The sequence below is a fragment of the Elgaria multicarinata genome, chromosome 9 (genome assembly GCF_023053635.1).
Source record: "Elgaria multicarinata webbii isolate HBS135686 ecotype San Diego chromosome 9, rElgMul1.1.pri, whole genome shotgun sequence".
NCBI lineage: Eukaryota > Metazoa > Chordata > Lepidosauria > Squamata > Anguidae > Elgaria > Elgaria multicarinata.
This window is the reverse complement of record NC_086179.1, coordinates 54915350-54941960: the sequence shown is the minus strand read 5'-3', so window position 1 is coordinate 54941960 and position 26611 is coordinate 54915350. Positions and strand designations below refer to the sequence as shown.

The window sequence follows — 26611 nt, the reverse complement described above, 5'->3', positions numbered from 1 at the left end:
CAAGGAATGATGGCAGTTGCAGACCAAAAAAGTCTGGAGGGTTACAAGTTGTCCACCTCTGCTGACGCGAGCGCCACTCTGCAACCCGGAGGCGAGGCTCCCAACGTATATAGGTCTGCGTCACTTCCTCGCCCATAGACGGTGGTCTTCCCCTCAGGGCATCCCCCTCCCTTCCTCTAAAGCGAACAAACTCTCTTTGCCTTTTTCCCTTCATGCTTGGCTCATGGCTTCATTTCCGGTTTATGTGACGAGTTTCCGGAGAGCGGGAAGTCTCAAGCAACAACCGGGAGGGAGTGAACCGGATCTGCTAGCCGCCACGCCGCCGGCTTCTAACGCCGAGATGGACAGGTGAGTGCCTTTGAACAGCGTCCCTTACACGAGCGGAGCGGCTCAGAGGAAATGGGGGCGGGTTCGCCTTACCTAACGCTCGTCGTCGGTGCGTGCCTGGGCGTTTGGCTCCGCGGAGGAGAGCCCCGAGCCGCCGCCGCCGCCGCCGCCGCCGCCGCCCTTTCGCGTCTCGCCTGTAACTAACCTGGACAGATGAGCTGGTGAGGCGAGGGCTTGGGGAGCTGACATTTTTCTGCCTGAGGTGAAGCAGCAAATAGCGTCCACCTTCTCCAGCGCTGCGTTCCCCAAGTCAACGTGCCCCCATACTGGGGTCCTCCGGATGTGTTGGGCCGCAACTGTCAGTATACCGCAGCCAGGTTGGGGAAGGCTAAGCTAAGGCCAGCTGAGTTATTTGGCAGATGAGGCCAACAATCTCACAAATGTCTTTCTCCCCCCTCCCCCCCTTGTCATTCAATAAATAAATGGATTCAGCTGTGTCACAAAGAAATTTGATCATTTCAGTTGTGATGTTGTTTTTCAGAAATGATTTTCAAAGTATGTCTTCCCCACAAGAAGTGACCCGGCCAGTTCGGAAGCATAGTTCTCAAAAAAAAGTTTCTAGTATCCTTTTCTGTACACTTCGGATTCTTTGTAAAGGCATAATCATGTGGTTTTGGCTCCCTTTACTGGTCCCACTCCCTAAGGTCTACTGGGGGGGTCTGGGGAGAGGGCAGTGCACAGTTGTTATCCCCAATCAATGATCAGAAATGGGGAATTCCCCATTGGAAGTGATAGTGCTATGTGCTTTTCCCTGCCTATGTCCTCAGCAAAGGGGTAAAGTGCTGAGAGGGAGAAGCCCCTTGACCAAGGTGCAGGGTGGAAGTTCCCCATTGGGGAGAAGTGTTGTGGATTAGCAGCCCCAACTGAAGTAGTGGCTACAGTGGTTTTACCCACATGACACCTTCCCCCATTGGGAAAGTATGACACAGTATGAGCTAAGTGGCCTTGGCTGGGGAGCAATGATGTCAGGGAGCACAGCCATGTCCCCTATATCATCCAGCTCATGGAGGACCAGGTGTGGAGTCATTTATCCCCATCCTGAATCAGTGTTCCACCCGTTTTACATAAATAATTCTGTATCACTTGCGAACAGGGCAGTGCAATCCTATGCATGTTTAATCAGCAATAAGTGTCTGTGGGTTGATTTCCCCCAAATACCTTCAGTAAGGGCACAGTCCTACCCAATGCAGGGTGGGAAGAGAGCAACTGTTCCATACTCCAGCTGCCCTACATTTCTTCTAGATGGGTGATTTGGCCATCTAACAGCAGCGCCTCAGAGGGGGAGGGAAGAAGGCAAGGAACTGCATTGCACAACTGCCCCAGTCTCCTCTGCCAGCCCCCAGGAATGCCTGTTTCCATGCTCTGTTTTCCTAGCACTGAGAGGTAACTGGCACAGTTCTTTCCATGCCTGCTCCAAGGGGGATGGTTAAAAAAAAACCAACTGCCTGTATGTCACTTCACTTAAGGCCAAACGAAGCAATAGGGTTTTGGGAAAAATGGGTTTTGAGGAAGAATTTGCATGAAGAGAGGAACAGAAAGGAGATGCACCAAATTGGTGGCCTGTTCATCAAACTTGTTCTTTAAGTTGGTCAGATATATTTTCTTAGCTTGCTGCCTTTTCTTAGTCCTCGCTTCCCTGGATGACAGTGTAAGTGGCATGACAACGAGAGGACTGACAGTTCCCAGGACTCCAGGACTGCTTTCTCGACCTTGTAAGGTCCTTTATATTTAAGGCCTTGTTCTTTGTATTCTTTAAAATGATTGTTGTATTGCAGAAATGTTACTCATATACTAAATGTTTACCTCCACTATTCTTTTTTTGACATCATTCAGTCTAAATTAAGATAGCATCATTTAAAGTACAAGGAAACACTTGCTCACCGCTCTTTCCTCTGTGCTTAATAAATGTATTGGTCTTAGTAATGGTACTAACAAGTTTCATGGCGTGCTCCTATTCCTCCTCCCAAAAATGTTTTTTTCCCCAGTTACTCCACAGAGTCGGAGTTCCATGAAGCAACCAAATATGTCCTCTATCTTGGGCACAGGAGGAAAGTCCCCTTACCTTCTGCATACTCCTGGGCACCTTGGAAACGCGTCTATGGTAAGAATATACCAAGTAGGAATGGGTAGTATGTGGTGTGTAGGACACTGACTCTATCCACTTCAATGGATGCATTAAGAGCACAATCCTATGTATGTCTACTCAGAAGTAAGTCCCACTGTATTTATGGGATATTCTTCCAGGTAAATGTATGTAGGAGTGCATATTAAACCTCTTTTCCTGTTTTTTTCTTCCTAAAATGAGTTTTTTTAAATCCTTATATCTATGGAGGTTCATGTTAATATGTGACTGTACATTTCTAGAAAAAAACAATAGTACTAATGGGCTCTGCAATAAAGTGTTGTAGTATAGAGGCTATACTACATTCTGTCCAAGCAGGGCTTTCCATTCCCCATTTCCCCCCAAATGCTATGCATCATTCTATAGTTACTGAGTGTGCTAAGTCCTCACTGGACTGTTTAGGGTGGGGTGGGGTCCTACTTAGGTGTTTTTTAAATAGTTTTCTGTACTTCTGCAAATATTGGGGGTACTCCAAGGTGCTGATACCTCTCTCTTGTTCTCAGTTGCTCTGTTTTAGCTACATAGCAATTGTCACTCACTTCTTCAGTTTACTATTAGAAGAAGTGATGTATGGAGCAGCCTAAATTAGTTACTTTTTAGTTCTTATGAAGGCTGCGATGTCAGTAAGACAAAGAAGAATTACCACTGTAGTTGCAATAGTTTTCAGTGTGCCGTCTGGAAACTAAGGGCACTGATAATGCTCCCCTATTATGTGATTATGTCCACGCTTGTTTGTTGCTGTAGCTACTGCTAAATAAAGCTTCTGGTATTGAGCTAGACTATCACTGTCTCCTCTGCTATCACTTTGAAGGCTGCAAAATCTTGTCAGGCCTTTAAGGTAAGGTTTCAGTCTTTGGGTGGATGGAAGATGGGAGTTCTGTATCTCTCCACTGCTACTGAAGCTATTTATATATAGTATTTATAGTCAGTACATAATAAATATGTAGTCTTTAAGTGGGTAGAAGATCCTGGCCATGGAGGAACTCTTTCTCCCTTCCACAACCCCCATGCTTATTGTTATGGATGCTAGGAATGTATAGGACAACTGTGTGCTGGTGGAGTGTGAAAGCCAGGACAGAGCATCCAGAGTGAGAGGTGGCTGGTTTTGAGTGAAACAAGAGGATAATCTGTTTGTGGGTGCATGTGTGGGACAGGGGAGTATTGTTAGTCTCCCTTGTGCAGAAGGAATCCCCCAGGTTGGGGCCAGGAGATGAAATCAGAGCAAATGTTTCTTTCCTTTTGAGGGGAAAAAAAATCACAACCAAAACCGAAGCATCCCCTCTCCAATCTGTCTGGTAGTTCTTTTGGATTCTAACTGCACTGCCCAAAGATAAGGACAAGACCTCTGAGGCTAAGCCAGCAAGTGGAAGGAGTTTCAACCCCATCCATTGTCTCTCTCTCCCCATGGGCAACCTCTCTACTCTTACTCAATCTCCTGAACCTCCCCCCCCCCCTGCAGTCCAGAGGGATTCACTTTGTAACAAGAGAGACTTTGTTCCTGCAACAAATGGAACAAAGGAGGAAGACCCTCAAAACACACGTACCATGGCTTTTCTTTCAAATCCGGCAATCCCTCCCCACATGATGGTTTTTCCTGCCTTTTGCTTCCCTTGGCCCACCTTCCTTCTAGGCATTCCTAGGGTGCTTAAGAACATAAAGGAAATTAAGAGAGTTCCTCCATACCCCTCACTTTCTAGCCACCTAAGACTGCAGTATTATTGTTTTTAAAGGCAGCCTGCAAATGACAGCCAGGCAGCCTCGTAGGTTATCTGTTCAATAGCAGTAGCCACGCCAGCAGCACCTGAAGAAACAGACCACTGATGTCATAATGACCATTAATGTCATAATAGTGAAGTATTTTAGCTCCCTGAAAACTCCAGGCTTGCAGTTTTCAGTCAAAGTATACTTTCATGAAAACTGTAGTGACTACAACAGTGATTCTTATGTCTCTTGCTATAACTAAGTAATTGACGTGTGACATTTAAATCTGAAATTTAAGGGCGGGGGGAATCCCTGTTAGTGCACCATGATCCCTATCTTACATTGGGCTGCCTTTAGAGAGCAAATTCTCTCTGTTTTGCTAGAATGATTTTATTCCCAAAAGGAAAAGAAAACATGTAATAATCAATCCTAATGTGAAACCGTTAGCAATGCAGTGATATTAGTCTGTTTTTTCTCTGCGTCATGTTGTGTGTTTTAGTTAGATGACAGTGATTGGACAACTGCGCTCACACCTCCACATTCAGTAATGTTCACAAATCTAGACTACAATACAGTAGAAGATGTCACTAAGAGTGCTGTTCTACTGAATGAGGATGATCCTGGAGAAGCAGGTGATAGATCACTTTTTGTCTTTGTGCTTTCTTTACATTGGTGCTCTATCAATGTGGGACAGAGGAGGAGAGAAAGGGTTTATGTTTAGTTTTGGGGATGTTTAATGCATAGTGGTGCCTTGCTGTAGGGCAGGGAGGTAGACTAGATTTTTTTCCTCCCATCTAACTTGTGTTATAATCATAGGAAAAAATGTCATAAACAAGTATAATGCTAAATGTGTCTTATATAAAATATATATACTTTAGGAAATCAGGCAAATTACATTGGACATTTCTACAGGCTTTAGGGTGTTTTGTACAACTGTTTTTGTACAGTTTTTTGCTGTGTGAATTCAGAATTGCAATGCTGAGAATTCACTTAATATTTAGCTACATTTTTTTCTCATACATGTAAACTTGTGGCTTTTTTCCTTTAAGGCATGCTTGGAGTATGTCAATATTAACCCATAGAGACTTGTTGTACTGTTCTAAAAACACCTGCAAAGGATATTTTGTTATAAAATGTGCTTCGAAACATAGCACATACTGTGTAGTGTTATAAAAAGTCTAATTTAAATGTGAGCCTGTCTCAAGCTAGAATCATTTGAAGGCAGGCCATTTTAATATCCCTTTTTTTCTTCTTCTCCTGGGATTCTAGCTACTAGGAGCATGTACTCTGATTTTCTGCATTCCTTGTTAAAGCACACTTCAACTACCATCTTTGAACTTATAGATGAGTATGAAGATACTTGCAATAACCAGGTATGTTCAGTTGTAGTCTTTTACTCATTCCTGGTTTAACCAAAATCATTTTCCTTCATTGAATAAGGGTTGAACATTTGTAGTGAATTTGGCATCCAATAAATGCTGCAGTATGTATGGAAGGATGCTTAATTTTTCAGCATGGGGGTGTCTGTAGTTCATCCAGAGAGTTGCTGTGTCCTGACTTGCTTAGGTTAAAGTTAGTGTCTTTCAGTTTCATGTGGTAGTTTGGGATTTACGGCTGAATAGGAAGGATTAAATAATGTGCTCAGCAATAATGCCTAGTGTTGTTCCGGATCCACAAACATAGTCTGTTTAACTGCCTTTGCTTGCATTAATCCCTTGTTACCCAAACCTCTTCCGTTCCTCATATCTGCTTGAATTCTCCTCACTCTTACACTTTTGATTGTAAGCTTCCTTAGACATGGACTAGCCTCACTTTCTTCTGTTTATGAAATAAAGATGCCATTATATGGAAAACTTAACAAAACATTTGTGTATTAGAAGAAAAGAAGATATAATTTTTAAAAAGGTGTTTGTTTTTTTAAATCAGGTAAACATGCTTCAAAAAATAGTGTACCGAGCAACTCCTGGACAGCAGAAATTTTCAAAAACTGCCAGTGTGTTGTGGCTTCTCAAGCAAGAGATGGTAACATGGAGATTACTGTCCTCAATTTACAGGTAACTCTCCTGAAAGGCTGCTTGGTTCCTTTTTCAGCTCATTAATTTACTATATTATGGTTTGCTAGATTGTAGATCTGGACACTGAAAGAAGACTAAATATAGTTGCTTGCATAAATCATATACTGTATGTATTATAAAACATACATTATAAAACAGTGCTGAATAAATTAATGTGGAACAGCAAGAAAAACAGAAATAGATATTTCCTAATGAAGTGAATGGCTTCTCCCGAGTTAGTTTGTGAATTATTTTTTACACTATTCTTTTTTGAGATATTGAGTAGTATGCCTGAAAACAAAACCTAATAGTGTTTCCACAGTAAAATTAGTTAATACTATCCATTGAACGTCAGTTTTTTCATGTTGCCTTTTATGGAGCCTGTTGTCTCAAGGGTCCTTGGTGAGGGGTGCACTTCATGCGCCCAGCCAGCCAGCCATTTTTCATGCTTTTTTCTCTCCCTGTATAAGCCTATGGCGCAATTCTGTATAGGCTTGTATAGGGAGTGAAACAGCACCCTGCTGAAAATCAGCTGGAGGGAGTGGCAAAGTTCACCCTCCACCAAGGACTCTGCTGCCCCAAGGGGTGGGGAAATAGCTTGGCGAATGCCTCAGTGTGGGCATGAGGGGCTTGGAAGACACGCATGAACTCATGCAGGGGCGATAGTTGAATGAATATTGTAACGTCATGTGAGTGATGCATTGTCAAAGAAAACATTCAAAAATATAAAGATATGACCCACCTGCACTGAGTAGTACCTTGCATGGAGGATCCTACTAGGATGCTTGAAAGCCCTAAATAGAACTTGTAGCACAAATATCTTGACAGAGGGAGGCCTGAATGGGAATTTAGGAAGCACACACAGATTTTGCAATTTCCCTAACACTGTATATGTATAGGTTGGGGTAAGAAGAAACCAGGCCATCAGGATCTGTGCATGAGTTCTGTATCCGTAGTGAAAGTGAACCATGCCAGAAACACAGTGATGTGGGTTTCCCAGAAAAAATTGAATTGGGAAATTTCCTAATGTAAATTAGATTGATTTGCGTGGGAAAATTTTCAGTTAGCATTGGAAAATATTCTGATGTCCTATGAGAGCTAATTTAGCATGTTTATTTTACTTTTATTTAGTAAGCAAGGCTAAAATAAAGTACCCCGTGTTTATTTTTTATTCCTCCAAGTATTTGACCTGAAATAGTTGAGAGGGGGAATTAAAGCACATATTTAAATGTTAAATTTTGTAGAATTTTTTTATTAGAATTTGTAAAAAATAAATAAAGAAACCTGATTTACACAGTCATCATAGGCTAAACAAGCGACAGTGTATGCCTGGTGCAATTTGCATAATCACCCAGCCTGCCTGGCTTGTCATGTCATCCAAAAATCCCCGTCGGGGATGGCTTGTTTGAGGGGGAACCAAAGCCATGTCACCTGGGTTCGGACAACACAACAAGCCATGGTGAGGCGGGTGATTATGCAAATTGTGCCCAGCATGCATCACAGCTTAAACAAGCTGTTGTGGCTTGTTTAATCTACCATGATCATGCAAACGAGGTCAGTAGCATGTACTTCCCTTACATTGTTTAAATTTAAGGGGAAAAATCAAAGGTACTGAAAACTGACAGACAAATTAATTTTAACAACCCAAAGAAGTGTGCATCATTATATGTTGACAACCCCTCTTCTATTTCAGCAGAGTTTTGTTCTCTTCCACTAAGGTTGTTGGGGCAACTTCAGTTTCTCTGTCACTATTTATTTGTTTCATTTCATTTTGATGTACGTATGCATGTATTTCAATGGCATATATGTATGCTAGGAATAATCACTTGAAAAACAGTAATTACAGCTTGAAATTGCCAAACATACCCAATATTGTATTGGTAAATTCATTTTTACTAATTAACTTAAGAAATAGATTTTTTTCCACAGAAACTAAAGCACTGGGGAGGGCAGAATCCTGTTTTGGAAACTTTTCTGCCCTGTATCACTGCCTAAATGTTTAAATAGCATGGTGTATACTTTTAATTTTAATTAGCATAATGCATATTCAATATCAGTAAGATATGAGTAGTTATTAAGAAACAACAGTTAATCCTCAATACTGTTCCCCCCCCCTTTGCTTTAAATTCAGGGATAGAATACAGTCTGCTTTGGAAGATGAGACCATGTTTGACGTTGCAGTAAGTTTTGTCATAGCCATTTTCTATTAAGGAATATCTAAAGATATCCACATTGCTTTTTATCCTAATGTTGTAATGCTTGAAATACATAATAGAGATAAAAATCGTAGCTTTGGAACAACATACTTAAATAACTTTAAAATGGTCAAGTACTGTATAAGTGTCCAAAAGGTTTAGAAGGTGGCATCCAATGTTGCACAAGCAGACTTCAACTCACATGATGGAACTTTCCCTCCTCCTCCTTGCCCTTTTATCCTTTCATGCCCATGTAATCTACTCAGCAGCATCCCCTAATCCTGTGGAGCAGATCTTGGCCAGGGTGGGTGGGAATGGGAATATGTTCTGTTGATGGATCTTCTTCCGTGGATTGATCAACACAACAATTGGATATAATCCATAATTTTTTAAACCATTTTTCAATGATTTGAAGATGGACTTATTTTTTTCCCTCCATAGATTATAAATGCTAGTGAAAAGACTGTTGTTAACAACCTGTTCCAGAGAGATTCATTGGTTCGACAAAGCCAGGTATGACAAACAAGTTAGGTTGCAGTCTGAAGCATGTTTACTTGGAATACGTCCCTTGAATCCCACTGCAATTTGCTTCCTTAGTTCAGTTGTGAGCTGAATGGTTTTGCCTCCTTCCTAATTTAGACTGCCTTGTCAGTCACACCTCTATGAGAAGGATATTCTGCAGTCAGGGGACCACTGCAGACAGAGCTCTCTCCCTCTTCATTGCACAGTGCACCTCCCTTAGCAGGGGGACACAACAAAGGTCCTTCCCTGAATATCTTGAGGCAAAGGCAGGTTGGCATAGGAAGATATGCTCTTTCAAGTAATTGGGTCCCAAGCCATTTAGGGCTTTAAAAGTCAGCGCTAGCATCTTAAATGAATAGGCAACCAGTGCTATTCACACGAGAACTGGTGTTATGTGATTCCATCTGGTTGAACCACTTAAAATGCCATCAGTTGCATTTTCCACTAGTTTAAGCTTCCAGGTCATTTTCAAAGGAAGCCCCATGCATAATGCAGTATAGTAATTCAGTAAGGTGGTTACCAGAGTATGGTCCACCTTGGCCAGTCAGTCCCTGTACGGGAATTAACATGGCTGGAAAACCGGCTGAAGCTGTTAAAAGATACTCCAAGCCACTGAGGCCACCTGGGCCTCAAATTACAACCTGTATCAGACAGTGCCCTCAAGCTATTTACCTGTTCTTTCAGTGGGAGTGCAACCCCATCTAGAATAGGTGGCATATCTATTTCCTGGGCATCAGAACTAGCTAGCCACAGTGCCTCAGTCTTGTTAGAATTCAGATAAAATGTATTGGCTCTCATTCAGCGTGTTACCACGCCCAGATACTGGTTCAATATTTGCATAGCCTCAGAGAATGTATAGAGCCCCAAACATTCAGATGACTTCACCCAGCAGTTTCACATAGATATTTAAAAACAACCATGAGGGATAAGGTAGAATCTTTCAGGGACCCCGTAAGTGCCGTGAGGTTGAGCAGAAACTTCCCCAATACTGCTTTCTGGAACTGATCTTGCAAATAAGAGCGGAACCACCGTGTCCCTGATAATTAACCTACAGAGTCGGTCCAGCAAGTTTGCCTGATTGATGGCATCAGATGCCACTGGAAGGGCCAACGAGAATCAGCAGGATTCCATTCTCCCTGTATCTCTAATCAGAGATCATCCTTGAAGGCTACCAAGACTGTCCATCTGCCAAACCTGGGCCTAATTCCAGATTGAAATGAATGGATGATTGTTATGTGTACATCTTGAGACACTGACAGATGAATCTGACTTAAGCTGCAGTCCTATCAATATGAACTAGGGATCCAATGCCATTGAACCTAGTAGAACTTGCCTCTAAGTAAACCTATACATGTTTGGGCTGAAACATCTTTTGATTGCCCTATAGTGGAAGAGGGGTTGAAGGGGGTTAAAAGAAAATGTTTCATCTTCTTTTGTGTTTATATCTAACTTTTAATTTATTTTTCAGCTGGTAGTAGACTGGCTAGAGAGCATTGCCAAGGATGAAATTGGAGACTTCTCTGATAATATTGAATTTTATGCAAAGTCTGTGTATTGGTAAGTACATGACTACTACTGAGTACTCAGGATGTTGGTGATACTTCATATTACTTTATTTATTTATTTATTTATTTATTACATTTCTATACCGCCCAATAGCCGGAGCTCTCTGGGCGGTTCACAAATTCATAAATGTTTGTTATTCATAAACATTTCAAGCAATTGATTTTTCTCAGCCTCTAGCCTTGCTGTTTTTCTCCCCTCAACCTCTTTTCTTCACTGTTTCTGCCCCCTCCTAGCTTCTCTCCTCTTTCTCTCCCCTCTACGCCTTTGCCTTGCTTTCTCTTCCTGCCCACTGAAAGGCTGATCAGCAGCAGGTTCTGGTACAGGAAGGAGAAAAGTTAAAATTTTTCAATTTTTTAAATACCTTTTTTGGGGAAGGGGGCAGAAGGGAAGAGCTGTGTGGGTGCTGTTGGGAGATCCTACGGATTGGAGACCCCTGTTTAAAGCATAATTGCTGGGGATGCAGCAAGGAAAACCTCTTATTTCCAACCTGCCCCAATCCAGAAATAATTTTTTTTAGTTGTTTTCAAGCTTCTTCTGGGAAGTATTAAATTTCTGCTGTGCACAATGGAATCTGCAGGACCCAATGCTTGTGCAAGAGAATCTGCGGGGCATAAGAGGATCAGCAGGGGCAGGTGCACCTCATTGGCTCCAGCCCAACAGGGTTTTTCCTGCCTTGGTAAAGGGCACTGCATTGAGAAGAAGCTGGTGGGACAGATGGGGAACCTCTGCATGCCTTTTCTGTAGAGATTGTAGTAACTCGGGAGCTGCTGTATCTCCCAATGTTTCTGAGCTGAATTTAGATGGGAACAGAGTCTGCATTGAGAGTCCTGCAGTTGAGCCGTCAGGCTGCACTCCTACACAAGCTAATCAGGGAATAAATCCAACTGAACTTGGTAGAGCTTACGTATGAGATTGTGCAGACAGTTGTTTAGATCTAGGTTTGTTTTGAGCAACTCCAAGATGGTTTAGTTGCTGTCAGACTGCGGAAATGGGAGGAGGAGAAGAAGACATTCTGGCCCCTGCCACCGCCCAGAGGAACAAATGCCACTGGAAGGTTACACCCCACCCCAGGAAAAATACCACGGCAAGAAGACAAATGATCCTGCCTTCAGCCATTGACCACAGAATGAACTGGTTCTAGGAGCCTTCTTCCATCTCTGTTCTAAGTAGTCAGTTGCCCTGGGGCCACAGAAGTGTGGTGGTGAATGCTGACTTCTGCCGCTTGATAGAGACTGTTATTTGTATCGTTATAATATGTTGGTAGCCACCTCAAAGATCGGCGCATAAGAGTTTTAGCAAGAGAATATTAAATCTAGTAGCCACTGCTGATGAAATATTGGCATACCTTGTATTTTCAGGGAGAATACTCTGCACATCCTGAAGCAACGGCAGTTAAACACCTTTCCTGGGAGCTTACGGCCACTAGTGACAGAACTAGTAAGCGTGATTTACTCATTCTTGGCTTTACGTTTCAAAGATGAGGGAGCAATTACTGGTTTCCTATGTTTGATGAAACTTCCTCAAAATTCAGGGAACCTTTTTTTCTTTAAATAGAGAACTGTTGCCTTACATTACCAGGCTGTACTCCCTTTCCAGTCAAGCTCCAGTCACTACAGTGTGTTCTGCTTATACGGAATTTGTCTATGCAGCTGCTTTTTATTTATTTATTTATTTATTTATTTATTACATTTTTATACCGCCCAATAGCCGAAGCTTTCTGGGTGGTTCACAAAAATTAAAACCAGGAAAAGCATACTAAAACAAACAACAGTCTAAAAACACAAATACAAACTACAATATAAAAAGCGCAACCAGGATAAAACCACACAGGATTTTTAGACAGGATTAGCAGTTTGTTGGTCAAATATTGACCAAATGTTGTCGTAGTCAAGTTGTTGTTTTTTAAAGAATTGACTTTTTTAGAACAGAAAAGATAATTTAATCAACAGGTTCAGTACTTATGCTAACTATATAAACAAATTGGTTAACCAACGTTAAGAAACAATAAAATTCACTTTTTAACAAATGTAATGAATGATTAGTTTAACAATGTTAGGAAAGGTTTATATAAATATGAAAAATCCACTAACTCTTATGGAGTCTACAAAGGTCAGCCTTCGGTTGTAAATATATATATATATATATATATATATATATATATATATATACACACACACACACACACACACACACACACACACAGTAACAGTCACTCAGTTTTTAAAGGTAGTTGTACTAAGAAGAAGCCATGGCGCTTGAAGACTTGGGTTATGGAATATTTGACAATAGCTGAACATGTTCATATAGCAGTTGGTCAATTGACATAATTGACAGATGTGCCCACCATAGTTTGAGCCTCAATATTATGGCAAGATGAATTAGAAACATACACAGTAGGAAAAAAATGAAAAATTGTATCTTTATTCACATTTTTGCAGAGGTACTTGCCATGAAAGCTTTTACATTTTCTCAAACAGAATCTTGTCCAACAGAACATTGTTTTGCTTTTATTTATTCAAGAGCATCGTACTAATGTACTTCACTGTATCAGTGCTTTTCTAATGTTCTGTCCCTGGGGATCATTTTTCCACCCTTTCTGGCTTTGGGGATGTAACAGAAGAATACATGGAGGAATGATTGACAGCAGGGGCCAGAATGGAATGATGTGTGAAGTTAGTCAGTTTAAAAGGTCAGTTAGAAGGAGGAGTGGGAAGAGACAGTTGGTTAAAAGACAGAGTTGGTTGAGTTAGGATGGAGAGAGACGTTGATGGATTCAGTCAACACGTTATGGCTCATTGTGGGTTATTAACCTATCTGTGCCACCAATGGGTGCCATGTCGCATGTCCAAACCCCACTTGGGATGTCATATCGTGCAAAGCCAGCAAGTGTGGGTTATGCGAGGATTAAGCAACCCTCACATAACACACGCTCACTAGGTTCGCATGACATGACAAGCACAAGCCAGGGGGGTTGGCAGTCTGGGCTAAGCAGATCTTTAAGTGAAATAGAAGGCATTTTTAGGACAAGCAGGGTTATTTTGTGACTGTCTAGTGATGAAACTGAATACTTGAGTTTCAGGTAGAGCTTATACAGAAGTAGAGATTGTAACTGGTAAATAGGTTTGTCACAAGAATTAAAAAGGTATTATATGGCTTCTCCAAAATGAAAGAGCAAAGCAGAAAGGTATGGCAGAAAAGGAAATAAAGAAGAGCTGGCAACAAGAAGTTACTATAATTTTCAATTACTTTCAGTATTGTAAGGGAATATACGCTTTCACAATCGTGAAGAATCAGTGCTGTTTTTTTATTTAGGATCCAGATGCGCCAATAAGGCAGAAAATGCCACTTGATGATTTAGATCGGGAAGATGATGCACGTTTGCTTAAGTTTCTTTTTACTCTTATTAGAGCTGGAATGACAGATGAGGTAAGTCCCTTAAACCTTAAATGTCTCTCCCTTTCTTTAAAGATGTACATGTATGAGCTGACTGCATCTGCTGGACTTCAGCTAGTTTCAAAATAGGGTTTGGTTGTTAGACAAGTTCTTTGCCCTCGAGGACGAGATCCAATTCAGCCCTCAAGAACGACACCACACTTACAGCGACAGAGGGTCCAAAGCGCTTTATTGATTATAATCAAGATCTGAGCGTATTGAAGCAACAGTCAGACAAAGAATTGGAAATTCAGCAGGGCTTTTCAAGCCTGAAAGGGGGCAGTGCCCCACAGCAATATTATCCAATTAGAATGTAACATCAGAGCCCCCCTTATGTCCTGTAAAACATTCCCTTCGCAACAGTAAGCCAGAGCTCCCTTATCTCCTGCAAAACATTCCCTTTGCAACATGGTAGCACCATTGTATGTGTTGTAATTACTGTTGGTTCACGATGTAACCAATATGCATGTGCACAGTTTAGTTATCCCGTTGTACCCCACTATCTTTTTAAATTCTCACTAACTTGCTTAACAGTAATGTTGACAATATGGAAGTGTTTAAGCTTCTGGAAGATTTTTCATAGGCAATATGCATCTCTCCCTTACTCATATATTAGACCAGAAGGAATTTGGAATATAGTGTTCTATTTTCCAGGTGTGTGTAAATACTTGGAAGCACAGAGAGTGGAGCCTCTATAGGATGGAAACATTTGTGCATAGCCCTTTGATCCACAAAATACCTCCTAGGTTCCTTTTAAAGTACCTTATTAGTCAAGGTAGTATGAATTATGATCAGTTCGAAAGAAAAAGTACCCAAAATAAAAGCATAAAACAATGGCTGAGGCTGCAATATGATACACACTTCTCCAGGTTGGTGTGCGGAAGGCATCCCACAATGGGTTAACTCCCCCTATCGCCCAGGTGACTGAGTTTTAAGCCCTCTATCGGTCTGAAGCTCCTCCTAGCCAGTTCCTCCCTGCTTTTCGCCCAGGACAGAGCTACTTCTCATCTCCTCCTATCTCAAGCCTATACTTATCTATTTCTAACATTTTTAAAACTTCTTACCTCTTTTACTTTCTTCCTTACAACCAGCCTTTATTTTTTCCTCCTCTCGTACCAAAAAACAAAACAAAAACAAAAAAACGCTTTCCTACTTCTCTGCCGCTTGCCTATCATTCTCCATGACCCCTCCGGCAAAGAAAACCATTTCGAAGCCTCAAAAGAAAAAAAGAAAACAATGACTCATGTGAGAGTCGTTAGGAAGCCATCAGCAGACAAAAGGATGACCTGCCAGAAAGGTCAGGGAGATAACCAGTTTGCTGGCTTAGGCGGCCTACTGAGTTGCCCAGCCACGGAGGATCAAAGAGATCACCAGCCCGGAGGCCAAGGCCCCTCGCTGAGTCTCGTAGACACTCTCCACTCAGAACACTAGGAGGAAGCCACGGAGCAGCTAGATGCTCCAACAGCAACAAGGGTGAGATCAAATCCGTTTTTTCTCCCCCACGTGGATACTTCCTGCCAAACAAAAGGGGCGGCCATTTTGAGTTGCAGTTTCGATTCCAACTTGCAAAGGGAAGCCCCTCCTCCTTCCACCTCCTCCATTGCTCAGACACAGATAGCCGCGACGCCTATCCCAAGCATGGCTCAAATAGATAAATCTGTTTTAGCACAGATCACTAAGGCAGTACTGGATAGTCTGACTGAGCATTTGTTAGATAAGCAAACCTTGAGATCAAGCCATTCTGCAAAACGCACCAGAAGCTTGCACACTTCTGAGTCTGCCTCCTCTCCTCCTCCACAATTAGAAAACAAAAATAAAAACAATGATAAAACAAAAATAAGGCTTTCAGGTCAAAACAGCCCAATTCTTCCCATAGTCTGCACTCATCAGCAGGCTCTGGGGATGACTCTCCAGACCCACACTCCATAGCCAAAGGTCGCTCTTACAAATCCAAGACCCCCTTGGCTGAGCCCCACCATGACAGTGATTCCTCCATAATGTCACTGCAGGAGTTCTTTTCAGAAGGGCAGGAGGGTCGATGGTCAGACATAGAAATTACAGACCATATCTCGGCTGATTGATTCTTTAACAAAGAGGATTTTTTACCTTTATTGTCCAAAGCAATTGTCTCTCTAGTTTCCTAAACCAGCATGGTCCAAAATAATGGATTATTTTGCCTAAAATGAAACAATTATTTAGACAGAATGAAGAAATTCGCTTTGCACATGCAAAAAGCTCTGCTGCTATATAATCTATTACAAGAACAAGCCATGGCGACCCTTGGACTTGCATATTCCCTTCTTTACGCATGTGGAAAGGAAATCGAAAGCTTCATTTTTTTACTTTTTATAAACCACAATTTCCCATTACATCTGAACTCAGGAAACTGTAGTTCATTCTAATTGTGGTTATTTAGCAAAGCATAGTTTGATACTAATCTGTTTGAACATCCAAGCCCTGAAGGCGCCTGTTCCAAACTGGCTGGAACCCTGAATAATAACACTCCTTCTTGGGGCTTGGGATGTTCTATTGCATTTTGTTTCAGGACCCCACATGTCGTGTTATTTTAAAATGAGTGGAATATGAGTGCTTTTCTCTCAAAACTAACTGAACTCCCCTTGGTTATTTTACAGGCCCAGCGATTGTGCAAAAGATGCGGACAGGCTTGGAGAGCTGCAACTCTTGAAGGGTGGAAGCTATATCATGATCCTAATGTAAATGGAGGTAATGCAAAACACGACATAACCATAGAAATAAGATGCAGGGTGTTCTGCTTGTATATTTCTTCGCCTTGTCAAGTTTCCCCCAAACTGTTCCAGAACTGCATGTATTCAGAAAGGGAAAATAACAGGTATTAAATTAAGTGGGTAGTGTCTGTCTAGCAGCAACTAGTGCTACTACTGTCTATCCCCTCTGGGAATTTTCTCTGAAATAAAAGTCGAGATTTCTTGGATATAATATGTTGAATACCAGTTAGGTCATGATCTTCGGACACTGGCTGCATTCAGACTTAATGTTTCTGTAAGTATCCCTGTGCTCATGTACTTCCTCTTCTTCTCACACACTCGATGTAATGAGTAAACTTTTGGTTTGACCATATCATAGTCTGGTTTGACTATCATAGTCATAGTTTGACCATATCAGATGTAATGTCATAGTTTGACATTACATCTGAACCTGCAGACTGTGGGCATGTCTAGACCAGGGTTTTTTTTCCAGGGTCGTTCCCTCCCTCTACACCCTTAGGTGTAGATGTGCCTTCCAATTTGAGTGAGCCTCTGATACCAGTACTGCAAGGCAAGATTAAACCATAGTTTGCAATCCTGGGTAGAGTGTTCACTCAACCCAGTCTGCTAATTCAGATGTAATGGCAAATTATGACTATAAAATCAGGTGGTTTTCCATTAAGTATTATATCCAAGAAATCTGGACTCTTAACTCCAGAAGTTTCAGAGAAATTGAAATTGGAACTTTTGATGGGACAGCACAGTTCACCTAAATTACTAAACTCTAAATGTCGTGTTATCTGCTTTATAAAATTATGTTGTACAATAGGGACAGAGCTGGAGCCAGTGGAAGGGAATCCATATAGATGCATTTGGAAAATAAGTTGCTGGCGATTAGCAGAAAAGGTAAGAAATGTGTACCTGCAGTAGATTCTGTTCACAAAAATCTTCTGTCATTCGCTTCCATTAAATATTTGTATTTTATTTAATACAATTATATACTACCGACTACTTAAAAACATCTCTAAGTGATTTTTGTCATTAACCTTTTAAGAATATTGTTAATAGTTACTGCAAGGACATTGCATATATGGTACTGAGATAAATGGTTAATTTATGAATGACTATAAAGAACTGGACAACATGCTCTTTGGTACTGTAGACACCTCCTGCACAAAACTTTAATTGGTTAGTCTTACATCTTGTTTACTTCATTAAAATTTTGCCTAACTAATTATATTGGTGGTGGCTGAATTAGATGATTAACTAACAAATGGTATAGATGGGTGTTCTCAGATATTTTTTCAAAGCGGGGAAAGGATGCAGAGAGATCTGATGACTAATCAGTGAGGAGGCCTGGGCACCAGGTCTACTGAGCTAGATAAATCTGGATCCTGAGAAATGCTCAACCCCTTCCTACATGCTAAATGGATATAACACTGAGCTACTTTACAGGTTGGCGTGACCCATTTAGCCTCAACCATAGGCTCACTCTGTGCAGTATGGATATAATAATGGACTGTATTTGCCTTGCTAGGATAACATTTTAAATGATTACAAGTCCAGGAAAAAGAAACATTTTTGTATGAAAGAATATGTGAGTTAGAGCGTGGATTCCTGTCTTCGTTGCCACTTTTGGGGGTGCTGGGGGTGGAGCACAGACATCCTATTGCCCAATCGCAGCTACATTAAAATCTTGGATTTCGGAATTGTTTTCTATGAGGAAGTAATCATTTCTCCACCAAGGAAGAACATTTCAATCTGGCTTCAGGCTTGATTATGGACCAAGACTGCACTGGTTGCCTTAGTAGACTATACACTGGGAACTGGATAGGGGAAGTGTCTCCCTATTGGTTCTGCTGGAACGCTTAGCAATTTATTAACTACTAGCTGTACCCTGCCACGCGTTGCTGTGGCTCAGTCTGGTTAAATTGAAAAGAAAGAAAAGACAAAGCGGATGTTCACTCTCAGCCTGTCGCGTTCATTCTGTTGAGAACAAAGCAGATCTGAAGCTGTAGAACGCGATTGCCGTGCTCGCAACCATGCATCCTCAAGTCTGGCTGAACGTTGCTTGGCTGGTTCCTTGGCATGTATTTGAGGCATTCTTTTTCTTTTTTTCTCGTTTGCTGATGCCCGTTCTTCCTCAGTCTGATTTGCAATTTCTCGTCGCAGTGCTTCCGCTCTGCGAGTACGACAACCTAAGTGTGATCTTCTGTGAGGCATTATTTGGATGAAGTAAAGCAGATTGTTTGGTTTTTAAAAAAGGATGTTTTTACAGTGAGGAGGTTAGTGGAAACTCCTGGCAGTTACCTTTCTTCAGAACGTGTAACTGTCACAGGTGTGACATCTATATTTACTCAGCCAATTGTGAGAGAACATGCAAATAGGAGAGGAGGCAGAGGCAGTAGATTGGCCTACTGGTTGGCGATGTCACAATGACCTATAAGAGCAAATAGGAGAGAAGGCAGAGGCAGTGGATTGGCCTACTGTTTGGCGATGTCACAATGATCAGCAGGAATGGTTTTGAGGAGGCCTATTTCTTCGATTTTAAGACAAACTTTTGTCGCCATATAGAACATAGTTACATAACAACGCTCTCATATTCGAATGCAACGTTGTGTCAAAATTTCAAAGCAATCGGTGAAGAACTTTCGGAGATATAACGTCTGTTTCGAACGAACATTTACATTTTTATTTATATAGATTAACTATGATATCTTTTAATAGTGCTTGGAAATTTTTATGTCTCTAGGGTTCTATGTGGACTAGAAACTTGTTTGTTTTATTTAAAATGAAAGCTTAGTAATGAAACATCACCCAGGTTGCTCCCATTATTAATTGTCTTCTGATCCTTTCAAAAACTAAGAATAGTGAAGTAGCATGTAGACATTTCTCAAACGTCTATAGAATTGAATATAATGACCACAAATCTACTGAATAATTTTAGGAGCAGTTTGACAAGTATGAGAGAGCAATCTATGCAGCACTCAGCGGGAACCTTAAACAGGTATGAAATATTTTATAAAATAATCTCTTGTCAATAGAGCTTAACAGAATAGACTTAGAATGGCCATCACAGGCTGCTTTGCCATCTGGGGCAATTGTTGTATAATAGTGCTGGGACCAGGAAACCCTAAATACAAAGAGTAGCATAGGTCTGGCTATTCCAAGGCTTCCCAAGCAGGCAGATACGTTATATACTCTTTTTTGAGGAAGATCTGATGGCTGAATTTCCTTCTTTTATCTTCATTTCCACAATTACCTCCTTTTTCTTTTTCTTTTTTAACCAGATGATAGCACTCAGAACTTACTAGAACTACACTTTTGCTCACTTGAAATGACAGGCAATAAGCCATTACAGAATAGAATCAGCTTTCTGTGCAGCCTCACAAACAAGTTAAGCTTTATTCATGCTCAAAACTGTTCATTTCAATGAGAATTTGGACATGGTTCTTTTGGATTTCCTCTCAACATTTAATCTTAAGGACAACAGTGATTTCATAAAGGTATAAATAAAATACCTTGAAGACTTTGCAGCCAAAGAAAAATGTTCACAGTTTTAGAACATAAATGTAGTTGTGTACTTGATTATTAAGCTGTTTATGTAATAAGGAATCATGACTTTTTTTAAAAAAAATCAGTTTGCACACATACATAATAGCATAGTAAGCCTCTTGACATGCAGCTGCACGCAAACAGCTCCAAATTGCAAATCATTGTGTGAAGCAGCCCCCTGGACAGCTCAAGCATTCTAACCAGGGCAATACAAACTGAAAAAAGGTGTTGTGTTGGTATTCAGAAAATTGCCTGATCTCTACAGGGAACACTACTCACAAACGGCTTTTTGGATGGAGTTCTTCTGTTCAATTGCTTTTGAAGTGGCTTCCTACATACTGTGTCCATGTATACATGTGCCCTTAGTAATACTCCTTGTAGGCGAAATGTTTTATAACATAGGCGCAGTTTGGGCATCACCCCAAGCAATGTTTTAGCATGATGGGAATGAACTGAGCCTCTCCCTGTACTTGCATGTTCCTCCTTCCCCTCTCCTGCTCTGGCATGGCCATGAGGAGGAGCTCAGAAGCTTCCTCTTTTTATTAACTGCAGCTTACAGTGTCATCTGAACCAGGTAAGCTGAGGCAGATATTAACTGTGGTTAGTTTCAAACAAGCCAGCATTGTACAACATAATTTGAAGTTGTCTTCTTTGAAACTAACCATAATTAACATTACCCACAGTTTGCCAGTTTCGGATGACAGCAAATTATGGTAAAGCAAAAGCTTCTAAACACCTCTTCATGGCCATGTCAGAGGGGAGGGAGGATTGCGCAAACCTGATTCTCACTACAACTTGTTCCTGTCACAATAAACCATGGATGACATGACTGCCTGGGCCATTAATTAAGGAAATGGTGCCCTACATGCACCAGAGATTGAAAGCATGACCATTTCAGCTCTGTGAAATGTCCCACTGTGTCTTAGCTAACTCAATTTTTTTTTAGAGTACCAAACTTTCTCTAGATGTATTGCTTTAGGCTTTTTTTCTTTTCTTTGTATACCTAAAGCTTCTTCCAGTTTGTGACACCTGGGAAGATGCAGTTTGGGCGTATTTCAGGGTCATGGTTGACACACTTGTTGAACAGGAAATCCGTTCATCAGTGATGACCACAGAAGAGACCGAAGAACTCCCTAGGGAGTATTTAGAAACAAAGTGAGTTGTTTATTCGATAAATAGCCATTATGAAATATTGGGAGCCGTCCCTATTAACTGCTGCTTCTCTTCTGTCTTTGCACTTTCTCCCCCCTCGTATTTTGCAGCTGGACTCTAGAGAAAGTGTTTGAAGAACTTCCGGCAACAGAAAAAAAGGTAATTTTGAGGCTGACTCAAAAGAGAGGGAGGATGGACTTCGAACTTTCAGAAGATACCCATCCAGGTTAAAATTGGGATGTGTTAGGCTCCAAGGAAAGAGTGCCTAGCTCTGCTCACCTGAGAGGCCTGGGCTGGGTTACTGTTGCCATCAAAGAGCAGAAAACTGGGCAAGTCGCTGACTGCCATCTGATGTCAGTGCAATCTCAAGGACATTTCTTAGGGTCAGCTGGGAAGCGTAGTTGTGTCACCTGAATTCTTGCAGCAGTACTAAAGTCCTATAGAGAATCGGGAGGGAAGGGGTGAGTCTGCTGGCACGGTTGTCAAAAGGCAGAACAGCATTTGGTCTGTGGGAGGGGTGGGGTTGCTGGGAGGTGTGTGGTAGAAATGTTATGGAATAGGGATGCTGCTGTAGCCCTTGCTATGGTAAGAGAGCCCCCATGGACCTCAGGGAAGAATATAGATTCCACAGTCACCTGCAATAAAAAAGACAAGGTGAATTGTTTATATATGGATGGGCATGGCTTGACTGTGCCTCCATTGGCTACCAGAGGTAGACTCTGCATACTGACTATCCTTGTGTACTGAGAAATTCTTATTGTTAGTGAATGATGTTGCACTCCTGAGAAAGGAATAAGGAAAAATGTATTCATTTATTTATTTACAATATTTATATACCACTCCCCATCCAAGGATTTCAGAACAGTGAACCGCCCAGGGAGCTTCAGCTATTGGGCAGTATGAAAATGCAATAAATAAATAAATAGAATAAAACAAAACAAGGCAGAGTAAAAACATATTAAAATTACAATTTTTAAAAAACAAAGTTCAGGTAAAATTGTGGCCAGTCATTTAGGGAAAGTTTCCTGGAACAAAGACGTGAAAGGGAGTCCTCGTGAATCTGCTTAAGAAGCACTTTTTAGTTTTTCCTCCCCAAGTCGTGAGCAAAGGCAAGAGCCCCTCCTGTTTGTTTCAATACTCTGTGCATATCGTTCAAAAGATAATGTATCTTTGTTTGCTGCGCAGAAATACTGTCCTTCAGCGTAACTGGTGCAGCATCAGCTTTCTCAAACCTACAATAAATGCCTTGAATGAGTAATTTTGTATGGCTATACAGTATGTCATCACAAACTTATAAACTGTTTCAGAGAGTTTTGGAAGAGAACCACGAACATTATCACATGATTCAAAAGTTTGTTATCCTGGGAGATGTGGATGGTAAGTTTGCTTTGGATTTTTTTTTCATATCCCAATTTAGAGCATTTCTTATACTAGCTCTGTAATAGCTTAGATGTATGTATCCTTCCCATCTTCAGTGGCAGACAACAGTGGCAGGGTTTCTAGGAAATGGCTATTTATACTATGTGGGAGAAGGGATATGTAGGTATTTCAAACATTCCTAAATTATACATAAAGAACGGGATTGCAGTTGTTTGATAGCAGGATGTAGCTGTCTCCCCCCTCCCCTTTTGCCTTATGAAGCCTGATGCTATATACTGTATGATTGCAATGCCGGCACAGTACAAATAATGAAACCAGCCCAGAAGACCACTTTAAATATTTCTCACTGCTAAAGCAAATTAGGACTTGTATTTTCTCAGGTTTGATGGAAGAATTTAACAAATGGCTCTCCAAAGACCGAAACATGCTCCCAGGGCACCTCCTTCGGTTCATGACTCACCTCATTTTATTTTTCCGCACTTTGGGACTCCAAACCAAAGTAAGTTCATTTTATAAAGACTTACTCGGCTGTCCTGGGACTGGAGCATATGAATAAGCAAAGGAATCCTCTTCTCTCGCTTGTGCACTCCAGTCATTCCCTTCCTCCAAACTAGTGAGCTGAGTTTAGGAGCTAGAGGGAAAATAGAACAAAGCATATAAACAAGCAGAAGGTTCTTGCTGATGGAAACCTGTGGTGATTTCCTCCTGTCTTCAGTTTGCTCGTAGATAAGTCGAAAGCTGAACCACATTCTGCAAGCCACTGCAGTTTAATTAAAACAGAACGAGCATTAAATATAAATATAATGAGGGGATGGTGGTAAACATTGATATATTTTTGCTTACAGTGTAATCTGTAGATCTGCATTAGGAGTACTCCCTTAGTTAAGGGAATTTCAGGTTCTGTAATATGAATAAAAGTCCAGAAAATAAGAACTGGCTCATTCTTGTCTATAAACGAACCATATGCTTGGGCATGAGCTGGCTTCATTTTCCTGATAGTATTCACCTTTTTCTCCTGTGTCTGAAACACGGGAGCCTAATGTAACAAACATGTTTTTAATTTGACTGTAGGTTTAATTCTATTTTAACTTTTGTAATATATATTTATATGTTGTTTTAATCTCGTAAACCTCCTTGAGTCCCAGTACTGGGGAAAAGGCGGGAAATAATAATAATAATAATAATAATAATAATAATAATAATAATCTTCCAGCTTCTGCTGACAAAAAACTATTTCCCCTCCAAAATAGAGGCTGTTTGATGATCAAAGGTCTGCCTGGCTCCTACACTGTACTCCTTTCGTCGCCAGCTGAAGACCTTTTTATTCACTCAGTATTTTAACACTTAATTTTAACTCAAATTTAAATTACACTGTTTTAACTCTGTATTTTAACCTTATATCAATTGTGCTGCAACTTGTTGGTTGTTTTATGATGGTTTTAATTTTTGTGAACTGCCCAGAGAGCTTCGGCTATTGGGCGGTATAAAAATGTAATAAATAAATAAATAAATAAATAAAACAAAGGTCCCATGCGAATAGGGTTACCTGTTGAGCAAGTGGCTTTGCATTCTTTGTCCCTCATGATACAGGCATGAACAATGCTCAGTTCTAAATCCCTTGGTTCTCATTTAGGCTTAGTCTTAAAAAAATAATATGAAAAAAATGGTTACAACTAGCAATTTTCAGATCTTATACAAAATGATAAAAGAATTTTAGTTGGTGTTAGGTTATTAAACTGAATGCCTGTTTACCCCTTTAGGAGGAAGTTTCAGTTGATGTTTTGAAAACCTACATTCAGGTAAGTCTCTAGACTCATCATATACCCTATGTACTAGAACAGTTTTTCTTTAGCTAAATAGAAATGCAAGCAGTTCAGAAAGGGCAAACAGTGACATTTCGTCACTGTTTTCAGCGCACTTGCATAATGGTGATCAATGTCTGAATAAATAGCCAATGAGTGGTCCTGTTAGTGCAGTGTGTCTGTCATCAAAGTAACTGTTCAAAGACACATGCCCAGAGATGTATTCTGGTTCTCTTTCATGGGAATGCACATGTACATGGGCTCTAATGAAGCAAGCGCCTCATACTGTTGTCTTTAAACCTCTTTATGCTGCAGCAATTAATACTCGAGAAGCACACAGATCTTATAGCATTTTACGTCAGCCACTTGCCTCAAGATGTAGCTATTGCTCAATATGCTGCCTTCTTGGAAGATGTCACGGAGACCGAGCAACGTCATCATTGCTTGGAGCTAGCAAAGGAGGCAGGTAAGGAGTATTGTGTGGAGGAACCCGAAAGGGCAGGTTCCCTTGGTTCGCTGAGTGGCGGTCAAAGACTCTCAAGACACAATTTCTCTCATCTTGGAAAAGTCTTGGAAAAGCTGCAAGGTGGCAAACCCTAGAGGATCTGAAGGACTGCCCACTAGTTGTAGGCAATGCTAAGATACTTATAGGGTAACATCCTCAGAAGCAACAACAGAACTTCCTCATATAATAAACCAATCATAATACAGTTTTGCAATACAATAACCAATGATAAACAAGGCATTTATGCATGTGCAGAGTGGAGATAATTCTAAGACTAGAAAAACAACATGTAGATGGGTATTGCAACCCTGAAACATCTGTTCCTTTGTGGTTACTACTCTTCCTGTCCTCGCTGGGAGGCTCACACTCTGACTAATGTGTCAACACTTCTTGTTGGTTGAACAAGTGTTGCTCAATATATTTTCCATTACAGTTTGGGTCAAATTGCTATAGGACTTAATTTCTAATAGAAAGGGCTCACATCAAAACAGGGTGGGCACAGATAAAACAGCCCATTCACACATTTCCTCGACAATTGAGGTTAATTAATTATTAAGTGTGGCATTGTCCTAGGAAACATTTAATTCACTTTTCAAGGTTGGCAAATAGTTTTAAGCAGCTTACTCACAACAGTTCTAAACATAGTACTTATTACAGCTAATTAAATTTGATCAAGATTGAAATGACTTCTGTGACACCTGACCCTGAAACATACCCATTTAACTAAACTGGGGTTGTATTGACATTTCCGATTAACTGAAAAGTACTGGTAAGACCATTGTGGTCTTTTTTCTTTTTCTTGTGACTATTTGAAGCCAAATCATCTTCCATGTAAATCCCTCCTGTTTCTTCATATCTAACTGCAGTATATTCCTTTCAAATACAGGTTTGGAAGTTGCAACTATAACAAAAACTGTTGTTGAAAATATTCGCAAAAAAGATCCTAGCGAGTTCACTCATCATGATCTTGCAATAGATACAGGCACAACAGAGGTGAGTGAGCAGTGGTGCTAAACGTGTTTTGCTGCAATGCAAACTTTGCTAGATGGAAAATTCAGGCACCAAGATTCTTTGCCTGGAGTTTGTGATCTTTTTTCCCCCCAAATGAAGGTGGCCAGGGAGAATTAGCAATAGATGCCCACTCAAGTTTTTAAAATTACATCCTCATATCATTACGGTAGTATGAGCCTAAATGCTATACTTGTGTGATAAGTAATTAGTCAGTTTGAAAGGTTATCTGGAGGGGAAACAGGATCTCAGTTTAACAAAATTAAAATGCATCGTGAGACCTTATCACCAGGAAACGGATGCTGTTGAATTGTATTTATAACACTCAAAAGGAATACAAGAACCCCAAGAATTTGTAGTCAGATTGCTGATCCTGAGACAAAAAGTCCTGTTTGCCCCACAAGGAGCAAATCTGGCCTTCAGTATGACCCCAGCCTCGTACAGAACATGCTGCTCCAGTCCATTCTTACATGTCTGCAGAGTAATATATGATGCAGCCTTAAT

General features: G+C 40.8%; 1 protein-coding gene across 1 annotated transcript in view; it reads left to right on the top strand.

Moving 5' to 3' along the window:
* Window positions 1-264: 264 nt before the first annotated feature.
* Window positions 265-26611, top strand: part of NUP107 (nucleoporin 107) — a 33110-nt gene continuing 6763 nt past the window's right edge. Inside the window, exons 1-22 of the mRNA XM_063133887.1 lie at window positions 265-348; window positions 869-948; window positions 1995-2099; window positions 2373-2488; window positions 4710-4842; window positions 5480-5583; window positions 6137-6264; window positions 8396-8444; window positions 8901-8972; window positions 10450-10538; window positions 11906-11984; window positions 13860-13973; window positions 16613-16703; window positions 17535-17611; window positions 19653-19712; window positions 21270-21415; window positions 21523-21571; window positions 22720-22789; window positions 23173-23291; window positions 24553-24591; window positions 24910-25060; window positions 25986-26092. Coding sequence (XP_062989957.1) covers window positions 341-348; window positions 869-948; window positions 1995-2099; window positions 2373-2488; window positions 4710-4842; window positions 5480-5583; window positions 6137-6264; window positions 8396-8444; window positions 8901-8972; window positions 10450-10538; window positions 11906-11984; window positions 13860-13973; window positions 16613-16703; window positions 17535-17611; window positions 19653-19712; window positions 21270-21415; window positions 21523-21571; window positions 22720-22789; window positions 23173-23291; window positions 24553-24591; window positions 24910-25060; window positions 25986-26092 — 1986 coding nt within the window. The 5' untranslated portion in view covers window positions 265-340. The remainder of the gene's footprint in view (window positions 349-868; window positions 949-1994; window positions 2100-2372; window positions 2489-4709; window positions 4843-5479; window positions 5584-6136; window positions 6265-8395; window positions 8445-8900; window positions 8973-10449; window positions 10539-11905; window positions 11985-13859; window positions 13974-16612; window positions 16704-17534; window positions 17612-19652; window positions 19713-21269; window positions 21416-21522; window positions 21572-22719; window positions 22790-23172; window positions 23292-24552; window positions 24592-24909; window positions 25061-25985; window positions 26093-26611) is intronic.